The 14,965-nt window shown below is 42.6% G+C and overlaps 1 protein-coding gene across 4 annotated transcripts; it reads right to left on the reverse strand.

The window, feature by feature from the left end:
• Nucleotides 1-697: 697 nt before the first annotated feature.
• On the reverse strand, nt 698-14,736 carry LOC129859712 (uncharacterized). 4 transcript variants are annotated; one of them, XM_055929808.1, is made up of 7 exons: nt 14,647-14,736; nt 10,412-10,852; nt 10,063-10,307; nt 9,097-9,150; nt 8,822-8,985; nt 2,737-3,006; nt 698-2,654 (listed from the first exon to the last, which is right to left on the reverse strand). In XM_055929808.1, exons 3-7 carry the CDS (start codon nt 10,102-10,104, stop codon nt 2,429-2,431), a joined length of 756 nt encoding a protein of 251 aa, XP_055785783.1. In that variant the 5' UTR covers nt 10,105-10,307; nt 10,412-10,852; nt 14,647-14,736; the 3' UTR covers nt 698-2,428. The 4 variants fall into 4 exon arrangements, 3 of the variants coding, with proteins under 3 accessions (XP_055785783.1, XP_055785782.1, XP_055785781.1); XM_055929807.1 differs by having other exon boundaries at nt 10,120-10,852; XM_055929806.1 differs by having other exon boundaries at nt 10,063-10,852.
• Nucleotides 14,737-14,965: the final 229 nt, after the last annotated feature.

The raw sequence follows: 14,965 nt of genomic DNA on the forward strand, positions 1-14,965 counted from the left end.
TTTCGCCCACTATGCAAGTTTTTGTATGGTCAACGAATGGTTCATTTGCTGCCTGAGGTCTATTTGATCGAATAGACGTTTGGAATGCTTAAATTGTTACGAGTGTACCGATATTAGTAGGCCTCGGAGATTGCTATGCATATTCATGTTATAAGGCTAGTAGTGTATCCCGCCATTGAATACCCGAGATTGACGTCATCAACCCTCATCAAATACTCAAAAACGGATTACAATAACGAGATGTCTCCACCAATCCAAAGAAAAGCGGGAGCTAGACAGCCCACAGTGCCGCTTTGTGGACAACGACATTGTTAGGGTAGAGAGACGTATATCTTGTCAGTATATCCATTATATTTAGGGATGCCCCAAGGATCCAGGATAGCACTAAACGTGTTGATTCAGAGATAAACTATACAAAATAATTCAACAACAAAAATATTTACAATTTTTTTTACAAAATGTTCGTTTTTCCAGCTGGATTAACATTATTGACCCTTCATTAAACGACAGGGGCAATGCTCAGGATGAAATAATGTAAAGTTCACTCCTGATAATCAAAATGTTCAGGTTTAGTGCAGGCACTAAGTCGTTGCATTTACCAGGGAGTGAAACTAAGAAAATACGTTTGACTGCATTTAAAACTGATACCAACGTACCACAACTGACCATGGTCTTAATCAGTAGAGGACAACCTCTGTTTGAGATACTTTTTTAATAGAAAACAAATGTAGACATACAGTATCTATGTACAACTCTTGGTTCGGAAATCTAACTTTGTTTTATGAAACATTCTTCACCAACATAACTTTACAAAAGAAAAACAACATGTCAAGAGAAACCATTTCTTCAGCAAAATTTCTGTAAAAAAAAATATTGAAACAGGAGTCGTTGTAAACTGCGCACTGGTGTGTGTGTGAGTAAGCGAGAGAGAACCCATGTTTCACTTACCTAATTGGGGGCATTTGAGACTTCTTTGTTTGTGTCTGGCGTTTAAAGAAAATCTTTGTTTGTGGCTGGTATTTGAGCAAATTCTTTGTGTCTGTTTTGGCAGCTTTGTTTATCCCCCTCTTCTTGGGCTTGCAACTACAGTGTGATTTATTTTCCTATTGTGTTTTGCGCTTCTAAGATGGTTCATTGTTCTTTTTTGGGATGTTTGAGCAAGTTTCTTTATTGTCTTTCCTTTTGGTTCTTCAGCGGGTGTTTTCCAATGGGCCAGCAAAGTCCTGAGGAGACATGGGGGAACAGTGAGACATGGGCAGATGTTTTTCCTGGTCAAGTCATGTGGTCAAGGAAAGACTCTGGGCACTACTAATCAGCAGGAACAACTCTGGGCCCTGTACATGAGGAGGAGAGCAAGACATATTTTTTAGTTTATAAGCAGATGTTCAAAGACATCTGGAGGACTAGAGGATTACTAAACACTAAACACTGACGTCTGTCCTCTGTAGTAGCCTCTGTCTTTGCACGTTGTGGTTGGTCAGATGCAGAACGTTATACAGTAGCATGTAAAAGTTTGGACATCTACTCATTCAAGGGTTTTTCTTTATTTTTACTATTTTCTACATTGTAGAATAATAGTAAAGACATCAAAACTATGAAATAACACATGGAATAATGTAGTAATCTTGACCGCATTGCTACCAAAGCATTCTGCAGCGATACGCCATCCCATCTAGCTTGTGGGACTATCACTTGTTTTAAAACAGGACAATGATCCAAAACACACCTCCAGGCTGTGTAAGGGCTATTTGACCAAGGAGGAGAGTGATGGTGCTGCATCAGATGACCTGGCCTCCACAATCACCTAACCTGAACCCAATTGAGATGGTTTGGGATGAGTTGGACCGTAGAGTGAAGGAAAAGCGGCCAACAAGTGCATAGAATATGTAGGAACTCCTTCAAGACGGTTGGAAAAGCATTCCTCATGAAGCTGGTTGAGAGAATGCCAAGAGTGTGCAAAGCTGTCAAAGCAAAGGCTGGCAACTTTCAATAATCTAAAATCTAAAATATATTTTGACTTGTTTAAGATTTTTTTTGGTTACAACATGATTCTATTTGTGTTATTTCATATATTTTTTGTATATCTATTCTACAATGTAAAAAATAGTAAAAATAAAGAAAATCCCTTGAATGGGTAGGTGTGTCCAAACTTTTGACTGGTACTGTATGTCTTAGGGACGTTTCTGCTGAATGGACACATAAGGGATTAGGGAAGGGATATCTTCTGCTACCTCTCTTATCAACTGAGGTGCATGAGGACAATGGAACCAACGCGTTTCGGCTTTTGGCTTTCAGGGTTTTTACAGAATTAAAACAGAATGTGGCTTTTATACATTTCATGAGAGGTTAGGAACATTCGGGTAATTCTGACCTCATAGGGATCATTTTTGCATTATACTGGCAAGCTTTTATGTTGTTTAAAAGACACTCATGGCTTCGGTTGGTCAGAGGAGGTCTTAGGGGTTGGGGTCTGTGTCTGGCTGAGGGGGTTGTGGACTGGAGGTCTCAGGGGTTGGGGTCTGGTCTGTGTCTGGCTGAGGGGGTTGTGGACTGGAGGTCTGAGGGGTTGGGGTCTGGTCTGTGTTTGATGGTTCAGTCGTCGAGGAAACTTCTCTTCTCCTGCCTCTGTCTGATTCCATTCTGTTCTCCGCACCCTGGAACACACACATCATCACATCAACTACACTCATAACATTTTGTGTGTGTGTGTGTGTGTGTGTGTGTGTGTACACGTACCCTGTTGCCGATGTGCCTGTGGCGGTTGGATATGGGGGAATGGCTGTGGCTCCGATGCAAACGATATTCTGCTGCAGTTCTGGCAACATGGAACTAGTCACCCCCAGGCTGTAGTGGGTTTTAAATGTGCTTTCAGGACAGCGCTGTCTCCAAAACTCCCATCCCAGAAAGGACTGGACAATGTTACATGCAGACACATTAGTCTTCAGGATAATAGCCAGGAACAGCTCTGTCCTCTGGTTGATGATATCCTTGCCCTCTGATGACGTCCTGTTTTGGATAGAGCATGACAGAAGATCAAATACAAAGAAATGATGAATACTCGTTCATAACTTTGATGTGCTCCCACTGTGATTTAGTAACCCTTTACACTCGTACCTGTATACGGGTTGAAAATGTAAAGCAGTGGCTGTACAGTAACATGCTATAAATGACATCAGAGCTCAGGCTCTGTGCTTCACAGCGCTGTATGGGTTTTGACTGACAGCTGTTCTGAACTTCAGCACCGGAAGCGACAAGAAGTTGACACCAACCCTCCCGCTAGTTGGGCAACTTTTGCACATTTCTTGTTATTGGAGTGAGGGAAATGCTGTAAATTAAAAGTCTATATTTTGAAAGATGAGATGTTCAGGATTATAAAAAATACCAATTTGATGTCATAGAAGCAAACCAAACATCCAAATGTGCACTTCGCATTTCCATATCACAAAACTCATGTCATATATAGTGTCAACGCTTATGATCACTATGCTTGATGTACAGTTACAAGAATGACATGGCGTCATACCCTGGATTGTTCTGAACAGAATTAGACTGTTTGTCTATTGTGAAGAAAATTGGCTTCAGAACACACTCATGACTCCTTTCTATCTGCACCAACATTTATCTGAATTGCCCTGTGAAAGCCTAACACCGTAAGATCATATTTTATAACTTAGCCAGTCATGTAGGCAATAGAACAAGCTTTCCACCTGACCCAGATTCAATTTATAATGGGCGGTTTTTGGGTAAGCAACAACACAAATTGAAAAAAAAAGACTCTTCCAGTCATAAAAGTGCATTGAAATTACTTGGGAACTGTGCACACTTTGGAGATGTGTGTGGCCACTTGGTCCTCTTACTCAAATCCTTGTAATGTTTTTGTCTTATGTTGCACCTACCACACATTCTCCAGGAATATTCTTATCATATTACTGAATGTCTCCAGAATATTTTCAGATTTTGTTATCAACAAATGCAGCGAAAAGTACAGTGAATGTCAAATGCACAAAATCAACAGTGTATTGTTTGGATTCAGTCTTGTGTCAGGTGAACTATTGTGTCCTCAACTTTGGTCTAATAACTATCCCATATTCTCCAAACTGTTCCTTTCCAATTGCTACCATGCTTTGCTTATTTCTTCTGTATGAAACATTTAAATTTAGCCCTATCCATATAGGCCAATTCCCACAAGTGTAAAGGTTAAGATCAAATCAAATCAAATTTATATAGCCCTTCTTACATCAGCTGATATCTCAAAGTGCTGTACAGAAACCCAGCCTAAAACTCCAAACAGCAAGCAATGCAGGTGTAGAAGCACGGTGGCTAGGAAAAACTCCCTAGAAAGGCCAAAACCTAGGAAGAAACCTAGAGAGAACCAGGCTATGAGGGGTGGCCAGTCCTCTTCTGGCTGTGCCGGGTGGAGATTATAACAGAACATGGCCAAGATGTTCAAATGTTCATAAATGACCAGCATGGTCAAATAATAATAATCACAGTAGTTGTCGAGGGTGCAACAAGTCAGCACCCCAGGAGTAAATGTCAGTTGGCTTTTCATAGCCGATCATTAAGAGTATCTCTACTGCTCCTGCTGTCTCTAGAGAGTTGAAAACAGCAGGTCTGGGACAGGTAGCATGTCCGGTGAACAGGTCAGGGTTCCATAGCCGCAGGCAGAACAGTTGAAACTGGAGCAGCAGCACGGCCAGGTGGACTGGGGACAGCAAGGAGTCATCATGCCAGGTAGTCCTGAGGCATGGTCCTAGGGCTCAGGTCCTCCTAGAGAAAGAAAGAAAGAAAGAGAGAATTAGAGAGTGCATACTTAAATTCACACAGGACACCGGATAAGACAGGAGAAGTACTCCAGATATAACAGACTGACCCTAGCCCCCCGACACATAAACTACTGCAGCATAAATACTGGAGGCTGAGACAGGAGGGGTCAGGAGACACTGTGGCCCCATCTGATGATACACCCGGACAGGGCCAAACAGGCAGGATATAACCCCACCCACTTTGCCAAAGCACAGCCCCCACACCACTAGAGGGATATCTTCAACCACCAACTTACCATCCTGAGACAAGGCCGAGTATAGCCCACAAAGATCTCCGCCACGGCACAACCCAAGGGGAGGCGCCAACACAGACAGGAAGATCACGTCAGTGACTCAACCCACTCAAGTGACGCACCTCTCCTAGGGACGGCATGGAAGAGCACCAGTAAGCCAGTGACTCAGCCCCTGTAATAGGGTTAGAGGCAGAGAATCCCAGTGGAGGGGAACCGGTCAGGCAGAGACAGCAAGGGCGGTTCGTTGCTCCAGAGCCTTTCCGTTCACCTTCACACTCCTGGGCCAGACTACACTCAATCATATGACCTACTGAAGAGCTGAGTCTTCAGTAAAGACTTAAAGGTTGAGACCGAGTCTGCGTCTCTCACATGGGTAGGCAGACCAATCCATAAAAATTGAGATCTATAGGAGAAAGCCCTGCCTCCAGCTGTTTGCTTAGAAATTCTAGGGACAATTAGGAGGCCTGCGTCTTGTGACCGTAGCGTACCTGTAGGTATGTACGGCAGGACCAAATCGGAAAGATAGGTAGGAGCAAGCCCATGTAATGCTTTGTAGGTTGAAAACAGCCCTTGCCTTAACAGGAAGCCAGTGTAGGGAGACTAGCACTGGAGTAATATGAACAAATGTTTTGGTTCTAGTCAGGATTCTAGCAGCCGTATTTAGCACTAACTGAAGTTTATTTAGTGCTTTATCTGGGTAGCCGGAAAGTAGAGCATTGCAGTAGTCTAACCTAGAAGTAACAAAAGCATGGATACATTTTTCTGCATCATTTTTGCACAGAAAGTTTCTGATTTTTGCAATGTTAAGTAGATGGAAAAAAGCTGTCCTTGAAACAGTCTTGATATGTTCGTCAAAAGAGAGATCAGGGTCCAGAGTAACGCCGAGGTCCTTCACAGTTTTATATGACACAATAACAGACAACTTTTAATACAGAGATACAGTTGAAGTCGGAAGTTTACATACACTTACATGCTGACCAGACCGGACACGTCGCATGCGCGAGCGTTGCAAAATAAATGTAGAAATCCATGTTATTCAATTATTGTACCCACACTGCTCGCGAGCGTCTGCGTTTCCAAGGGCTAAAATAGAACTCCTTTCTATTTCTGACGCAGATCGCGCTGCAAGTCCTGCCTCTGCCATCTCCTCATTGGTTTATAGAAGCAGGTACCCACGTGCCATCTCCTCATTGGTTATAACCACGTGGGTGACTGAAAGACAAACTGTTGCTGGTTGTCGTGGTAATACAATGAAAGTGTAGATGCTAATCACCATATAAGTTCAAAGATGAAAAAGCCTGGAAGGAGGAGAGATGACTAGAAACGATTCGGTTTGCCGTTTATTGTGTGGATTAATTGTCGGAGTAGAGGACCTTGTGCATTTCAGGTAAAGTAACAGCTCAATGTTTATATCCCAGGACAAATTAGCTAGCAACAGCAAGCTAGCTAAATAGGTCTAATTAGCTAGCAAGTGCAAGCTAACTAGCTAAATTGCCATACATGTTTAATGCTTTTCGACCTGTTGAAAAGTTTTTCGACCTGTCTCTGCATGCAGAGACAAAAAATGGTATCCACGAGTTAATCTGACTCTGGGGAAGTAGATAAAGGGTTTCTGACAAAAACCCGAAGTATCCCATAAGGCACGGACAGACCATTAGGATTGTCTGGTAGACCTACTTAGCACCTCTGAACAGAGTGCTGGCTGTAATTTACAAAGCCAGTGCAAACCAATTCTGATCTACACCGAACAAAAATATAAACACGACATATAAAGCATTGGTCCCATGTTTCATGAGCTGAAATAAAATATCCCAGAAATGTTCCATATGCACAAAAAGCTTATTTCTCTAAAATGTTGTGCACAAATGTGTTTACATCCCTGCATTTCTCCTTTGCCAAGATAATCCACCAGGTGTGGCATGTCAAGACGCTGATTAAACAGCATGGTCATTACACAGGTGCACCTTGTGCTGGGGACAATAAAAGGCCATTCTAAAATGTGCACACAAGACAATCCGACAGATTGAGGGAGTGTGCAATTGGCATGCTGACTGCAGGAATGTACACCAGAGCTGTTGCCAGAGAATTGAATGTATATTTCTCTACCAACATTGTCCAACCGGCCGCACAACCGCAGACCACGTGTAACCAGGCTAGCCCAAAACCTACACATCCGGCTTCTTCACCTGCAGGATCGTCTGATACCAGCCACCTGGATAGCTGATGAAACTGGGTTTGTATAACCAAAGAATTTCTGCACAAACTGTCAGAAACCGTCTCAGGGAAGTTCATCTGGTGCTCGTCGTCCTCACCAGGGTCTTTACCTGACTGCCGTTCGGCATCGTAACCGACTTCAGTGGACAAATGTACATATTACCTCAACTAACCGGTGCCCCCGCACATTGACCCTGTACCGCTACCCTCCTGTATATAGTATTGCTCAACTGCCTCAATATCGGCCAGATTAATCTGATCCTGTATCACCAAAAAGGGGATTACAGAATCTGGATCATTGTCATCCATATAAAAAAAAAAATTTAACTGCCCTTGCTCAAATGATTAGACACTCTGGATAGAAGTGTTTCCTACTTAAATGAAATAACTGTTAGAGTTACACACAGAATATCCTTAAATGTCCAATGCAGACGTTTTTATCTCAATATCAAATCATTTCTGGATGACAATTGCTTACCTAACTGTAATTGTTTTGGTCAAAAAGAAACAAAAATTGCTTCTTAGCAAAGGGCAATTCCTCAAGCAAGAATTTTGCTAGGACTTTCATGTAGTGGTCTGAGTGGTGAGAAGAAAACTGAAAATGTTGCTGTTAATGACAGAGAGGTTTGGAACTATTTTTCTTAATGGTCTATGGACTAATTTACTAAATGGTGATGTCACCATAGAAGGCCAAAACTCCATCCCACAAAAACAGGCTGAAGGTTCAGGCAGTCTTTTCAAACAGCTCTTACACTAAAAAGGCATTATCATAATTTTCTACATTTCACAGTATTATTCCAACCTTCCTAATATTGAGTTGCACCCCCCAATTGCCCTTAGATCAGCCTCAATTCATCGGAGCATGGACTCTACCAAGCGTTCCACAGGGATGCTGGCCCATGTTGACTCCAACGCTTCCTACAGGTGTGTCAAGTTGGCTGGATGTCCTCTGGGAGGTGGACCATTCTTGAGACACAGGAAACTGTTGACTATGAAAACCCCAGCAGCGTCGCAGTTCTTGACACAAACCAGTGTACCAGGCACCTACTGCCAGACCCAGTTCAAAGGCACTTCAATCTTTTGTCTTGCCCATTCACCCTCTGAATGGCACACATAAACAATCCATGTCTCAAATGTCTCAAGACTGAAAAATCCTTATTTAACATGTCTCCTCCCCTTCATCTACTCTGATTGAAGTGGATTTAACAAGTGACATCAATAAGGGATCATAGCTTTCACCTGGAATCACCTGGTCAGTTCATGTCACGGAAAGAGCAGCTATTATTTATGTTTTGTATACTCAGTGTATATGAAGCACAAGAAAATCAAATTTTTGACTGCACTGGGCCTTTAAATATAAAATATAGGTATATTGTGTTTATAAAATATGTATATTAATTAAAAGCTGACAGTTTGTAAACAGACACTATCACAACAGAGCACTTTCTTGCCAAATGTGACACCAAAATGAATGCAGCGCTGCTGCAACATTGCATTCACGTTGCATTATGAATTTTATGAGGCACATTGGGTTTAATACACACTTACCGGACCCTCTCAGGTTTGGTGAACAGTGCCCTCAGACATCTTAGAATGCTGGGTGCTGTCTTCTTTCCCCATGCAAGCACTTTCTCCCAGGAGAAGGATCTCCCATTCTCAGCTGTCTTTGCTTTCCTCAATGGTTCCTCCCTGTCCTTCTCCAATGCCATTCTCTGTCAAAATAAGAAGGAGCAGTGCTTGTTAACTAGTTTTGCATGTGACAAACAAATTGATTTGAGTTGAACAGGACTTGAACCTCTAGACCAGGGGTATTCAAATCTTACCCTATGATGTCCGGAGCAACCGGATGCTGCAGTGTCCCAGGTATAAATCAGTACCTAATTAGAGGGAAGCAGTAGAACTGGCTTTGAGGTACATATAATATTTTGAGGTAAATATAATATTTGTTCAAAAACACACAGGGCATGGTTTGACAGAATGAATACCCTTTTCATGCTACACTCTGAAATGGTAGCCTAGGTAGTGGTGGGGAATCGATTCCAAAATAATATATTCCTCTACTCCTTGACCGTAGACTCCTGGTGTGAAGCTTTGATTCCGCTAGGAATCGACTCCTCAACTCCTAAGAATCATTATTTTTCCCAATGCCCGAAACTAGTTGCCGTAGGCTACTTTTTGAACAGAAACTATTGCATCTTTCACAACAAATAACGAGTAAGCTAGCGAGGGAGAGAAAGAGAAATGGGAGGGGCCCAGCCAGGCACTAGACATGAGTCAGAACCTTGCATCGGTAATCAAAACATGTAGGCAATGTCTTGCGTAAATTCACTAAAGTAGGGGCTATCAATGAGTAGGCTGAGCTATTCTACACGCAACAGACCAAGACCAAACACACACTAGCGTTTTTCATAGTGAAGAGAAAGAGCAGGCGAGCCAGCGACGGACAAAAAGGGCTTGGCCCCATCGGGGCAGACAGACAGTCGGACCTGTGCATAGGCTAAATCTTGGTTATGTGTACCTCGCAATGCCTCGTAAATTTACCAAAAGTATATATATTATATATATATATATCAATGAGTATGGTTAAGCTATTCTCCATAGTGCCAGTGAATTGAACTTGAACATCACCAAATGTTTCAGTTAAATTAGGCCTAAATGTGGAGAATGCCCAGCAAAACCAACAGTGAAGCCACCATCAGTAGGCCGAGTAACTGTTGGCACTCTTAACACCAACATGGCTCCTCCGACCCGGAAATGGTTGAGGTATGATAGGATTTTGTTACTCTCACTTGAGGGAGACGTGCCCTCATGAGAGTCGAGTCTATGGACATCCCGAGGTAGATCACCTTCCGTGAGGGTTCAGGTGAATCTTCTCCTTGTTTAGGGTAAGGCCCAGAACTCAAATGTGGTTCAAGAGGGTCCTCGTGTCCGTTGTGGCTTGTTCCCTGGATGGGGCAGACTATCCAATCGTCCAGGCAGTTACTCCTCCAGTAGAATGTGCCACCACAGCAAAAGGCAAAGGCCAGCTGAAATGCTGCGGGAACAGTGTACACCATGCAATGTGAGGGTCCAGTCATATAGGCCCTAACACAGAACTTTCACCATAGTAAACAAAAACTGATAAAGCTTTCTTATTACCTGCGACTGTGAAAAGAGTCCATTGCCCTAGCCGGGCACAACACACTGGGGAAAGCCCCTAGCTCATCCGAAACAGCGAGAGGGGCGTTTGTGGACAACTATAATGGCCGGTTAACATGTCTGTCAGACAGAACCTGTGGCCAGAATGAAGGGTTAGGATGTAGGTTGATGCTCTTTCATCTGAACTCATTTGGAAACAATCAGTCAACCAGGGCGTCAACAGTAGACCCTGAGACATTTGAGGTGCCAGAACAATAGCGGTGGCCAGCATCGGAATTGGAGTTCGTAGCCTTCCATCACTGTGAGAAGCTGCAAATGCCAGAGGCAAGCACCTTAGGATGACTGCAGTGCCACCCTTCTTAGATGCAGTCTGCTGCCTGTGGGCAGGGACACCTTGCATTTCACAAGGAGAAAAGCCATACTGGAAATGGTTGTTTCTCTCTGTGGGAAGAAGAGATGGGTAGAGTTTACCCCTGCAGTGTAACAATAGAATATGGCAACCCCAGCTACACACTGCGTAAGACCAGCAGTGTAATGTAGCTGTTATAGAAGTTTCTAAGGGAAACTAGGATAGTTACTATAGGAAACCCAGCTATATACTGAAACCCTCAGTGTAATATAGGAAACCCAGCTATATACTGAAACCATCAGTGTAATATAGGAAACCTAGATATATACTGAAACCCTCAGTGTAATTGAGTTGTGAGTTTCCAAGTGAAACTAGCTAGAATAGTTACTGTATGTACTGTAAAGTAAAGTAACAGAAACAATCATGCACCAACCCAGCTACGCACTGTGTGAAAAACAGCAGTGTAATATAGCTGTAATGTGAGTTTCAAGGGGAGACTAGGATAGTTACTGTCTTAAATGTAACTACAACAGAAAACAAGTAACCTCAGCTACACACCGTGCAAGACCGCAGTGTAATAGTTGAAGTGAGTTTCCAAGGTAAACTAGGATAGTCACTGGAAACTAGCATCGTTACTGTATGTAGCCTACTGTAAGTAGTGCACCATAAAAACTAGTATACCCAGCTACACAGTAGTGTAATAGAGGTGTCAGTTTCAAATTAAGGAATAGTTACTGTATGTACTGTAAAGTAGTGCAACAGAACTATAGTAAACACAGCTACAAACTGAACCCCTCAGTGTAATTGAGCTGAGATGTGTTTCCACGGGAACCTACATAGGACTAAACTATAAACACAACATGTAAAATGTGTTGGTCCCATGTTTCATGAGCTGATATAATAGATCCCAGAAGAAATGTTCACTAACAGGGACACAACATTTGAGAGAAATAAGCTTTTTGTGCATATGAACATTTCCTGGAATATTTTATTTCAGCACATGAAACATGGGAACAACACTGTACATGTTGCGTTTATATTGTTGTTCAGTATTATTAAGCCAACAGTCTTAACTGCCTGACGGTGAAGGGCATTTTACCTCACACACGTGTATAGCTTATCTCTTGCTTTATACGTGTGGGTCGAATGTAACTCAGCCATGTTTATAGCTTATCTCGTTATATGCGTGGGAGTTCCAAGTTGGCAGGATTTAAGGGAATGTGCTTAGTCGTGCAATGGTCACCTCTCGTTAAACTAGCTACTTTGCATAGCTCGTTCACTGTTGAACACACAAGAGTTTAGGCAAGATGGCTGCGCCATGTGAGAGATGAAACCACAGATAGAACAATGAGAATTCAATTTCATTGGATGTACATGTATAAATGTGAAGCATCCGCTTGATATGGTAGTGAGAGGAAGCCCACTGGCGTGCAGTGGGGGAATATGGATTTTGATCAACGTTCTGCAAAATTTCTCATGCAGATTAGGGTAGAACGCGCCAATAGGATCTCGCTAGCTCGTGCTTGGATATGCCCCCCTTGGCTCATTTGTTGCCATTTGAAACGACAGACTGTGGTCCATCTTGGTTTAGTTATAAAAAATCTTTGACAAAAGGTGGCGCGCCTCGCAACACCTAGCTCACTCTCCGGGAGAACTGCAAGCCCACGGTAGTGAAACATACCGTCTCCCGATCTGGCGTGGTAGACGCGGTCCCCGAACCCGAAGGCTAAAACCGTGAGGGTTTCGGTGGACAGACAAGTAAGACAAACCCTCAACGCCGCAATACTGGTAGACCAGAGTATCGCCCAGGTTAGTACACTGTCACAAGTAATAAAAACAAGGAAGAACCCCAAACGAGATGGCACAAACCAAACGGGGTGACAGCAGAGCACCCTGATGGAGAGGCTAGTTAGCTGCTTCAAACTATTGAAAAACTGGGGGTATACACTCAGGTTTTACAAAGCGAATCGGCTCTGGAATGAGCCGATAAAAGGAAGAGGTGGAAGTGGTGCGGCGGCAGCTACGGAATGTATCCTGTCGCGTGGAAAGATATCATTATTGGAGCAATCCCGTATAGTGCTACATAACACACTATGGGGACACCTATAGGCCTACATCTGGCAACCGAGCACGAGTTATCAGTGTAGCCTATAATCGTCTAGATGTAACAGTAGTAACTTTACGTCGTCCCCTCGCCCCGACACGGGCGCGAACCAGGGACCCTCTGCACACATCAACAGTCACCCATGAAGCGTCGTTACCCATCGCTCCACAAAAGCCGCGGCCCTTGCAAAGCAAGGGGCAACACTACTTAAGTCTCCGAGCAAGTGACGTAACTGATTGAAATGCTACTAGCGCGCACCCGCTAACTAGCTATCCGTTACATAGACATGGCGTTGAAATATATCCACGACCACAATAAAAACATCCAGGCTTCCATCATAAATCAATTAAACTAAAAATATAGAAATAAAGTAGAATTACAGGGAGCAGTTGAGAAACTAATCATGTGTGAATCGACCACTGGAACAAAGCACATGTTTGGATAATGACTACGGTTCTAGTAATACCCGTCCGAATAGGGCTATAGCATGGCAAATAATAGGCGTGAGGCACTGCATCTCAGTGCTACAGACACCCTGGTTCGGATCCAGGATGTATCACAACCGGCCGTGATTGGCAGTCCCATAGAGCTGCGCACAATTGGCCCAGCGTCGTCCGGGTTTGGCCGTCATTGTAAATAATAATTTGTTCTTAACTAACTTGCCTAGTTAAAACATGTTAACATCTGTAGAGTGCGCCGCATCATCCCATGGGATCCGTCAAGTCTGAACACAGCACACATCACCTATTTTCAAACAAAATAAGCATTTTATAGTGAGCAGCATCATACTCATTCATGTCAGTCCTCCAGAACGCAAATGTAGTCTTCCTAGTAGGACTCTGTAATAATGAAGCGGTATGAACGTATGACGCTAGGCTGTCATTGTAAATAAGAATTTGTTCTTAACTGACTTGCCTAGTTAAATAAGGGTTAAAGAAAATAAATACAATCTGTTTCAGTGTTTAGAGTACAGCAAGAGTCGGAGTCCGATAGTACATGGGTGTTAGATCTGCACTATCGTCTACCTAGGCTATCGAAATGCGAACTGAGCGACTTTCAGACCAGTCTTGAAATCAATTAATCGATTTTCACCAACACGGGTAAAACACAGACTACACTACTACTAGCAACTTTAAAAAAAACTTTAGTCAAAGATTATGATAACTAAACCCCTTCCATCTGTTGTTGAGTCACAGACAGAACAATGAGACAGATATTTCACCTGATGTATAAATGTGAAGCCCAAATGCCAGCAGTGGGAGAAGATGGCGCAAAACGGATTTTGACCGACATTCTGATAATTATGTAATTGATCTCCATACAGTTTTCTGTTTCCAAAACTATAATCTCTAACAGAGTGGAGTTTTTGTAGACTTTGCCCTTTGCCTAATTTAAAAAAAATGGCGTTGTATTAAACAAAGACAAATTGAGTTATTGCGCACTTCAGAGTAGGCGTTCTCTAACGGAAATATGCAAATATATGCATTTAGCGCACTAGCTCGTGCTTGGCTCTGCCCCCCTTCTTGCTTGTTCTGTCCATTATGATTAATTTGCTACCATTGGAAACGACAGGCTCTGGTCTATCTTGGGTTAGTTATAAAAATATGTGGTTTAGTCGTATACATGGCTAGGATACTTACTAGCTCTTACTATTGCAAAGAAGTGACAGTCAGATGTTTCAGTTTTCTAAATTTACTGCCTTTGCCTCTTATTTAAATTTCCTATCAAGAACATAATGCAACCAACAGCTAAAGACACCAGAACATAATTATTACAACAAACCTGCAGTTTCTTCTTCGTAAAAAACCATTGTTGAAAACAAACCGTTCTTCTTCGTGGATGTCAATTGACGTAATCCTGCCACACATATGGCTTTGCTGCCACCTATTGTTTTCAGAAGTACTGCAAGCAAAGATTGCTGTAACCAGAGAGGAATAATCTTTGTTGTCATACAGGAACTAGTATGACACAAACAGGCACGCACGCACACAGTCTGTCATTGGAAGGATTCAGACTTTAATTATGATCCATTTGAAAAAGTGTTTTACAAAAAGTAACATTCAAATTGTACACTTTCTTTAAAAACAAAATAAAAAAAGCT

The sequence above is a fragment of the Salvelinus fontinalis genome, chromosome 7 (assembly GCF_029448725.1).
Source record: "Salvelinus fontinalis isolate EN_2023a chromosome 7, ASM2944872v1, whole genome shotgun sequence".
Taxonomy (NCBI): Eukaryota; Metazoa; Chordata; class Actinopteri; order Salmoniformes; family Salmonidae; genus Salvelinus; species Salvelinus fontinalis.

Coding starts and splice junctions, on each gene's coding strand:
- LOC129859712 (XM_055929806.1), bottom strand. CDS start 10,350: ATGACTGGACCCTCACATTGCATGGTGTACACTGTTCCCGCAGCATTT. Junction 9,151..10,062: donor TGAGGGCACGTCTCCCTCAA/GTGAGAGTAACA, acceptor CCCTCTAATTAG/GTACTGATTTATACCTGGGA. Junction 3,007..8,821: donor ACCAAACCTGAGAGGGTCCG/GTAAGTGTGTAT, acceptor TATCCAAAACAG/GACGTCATCAGAGGGCAAGG.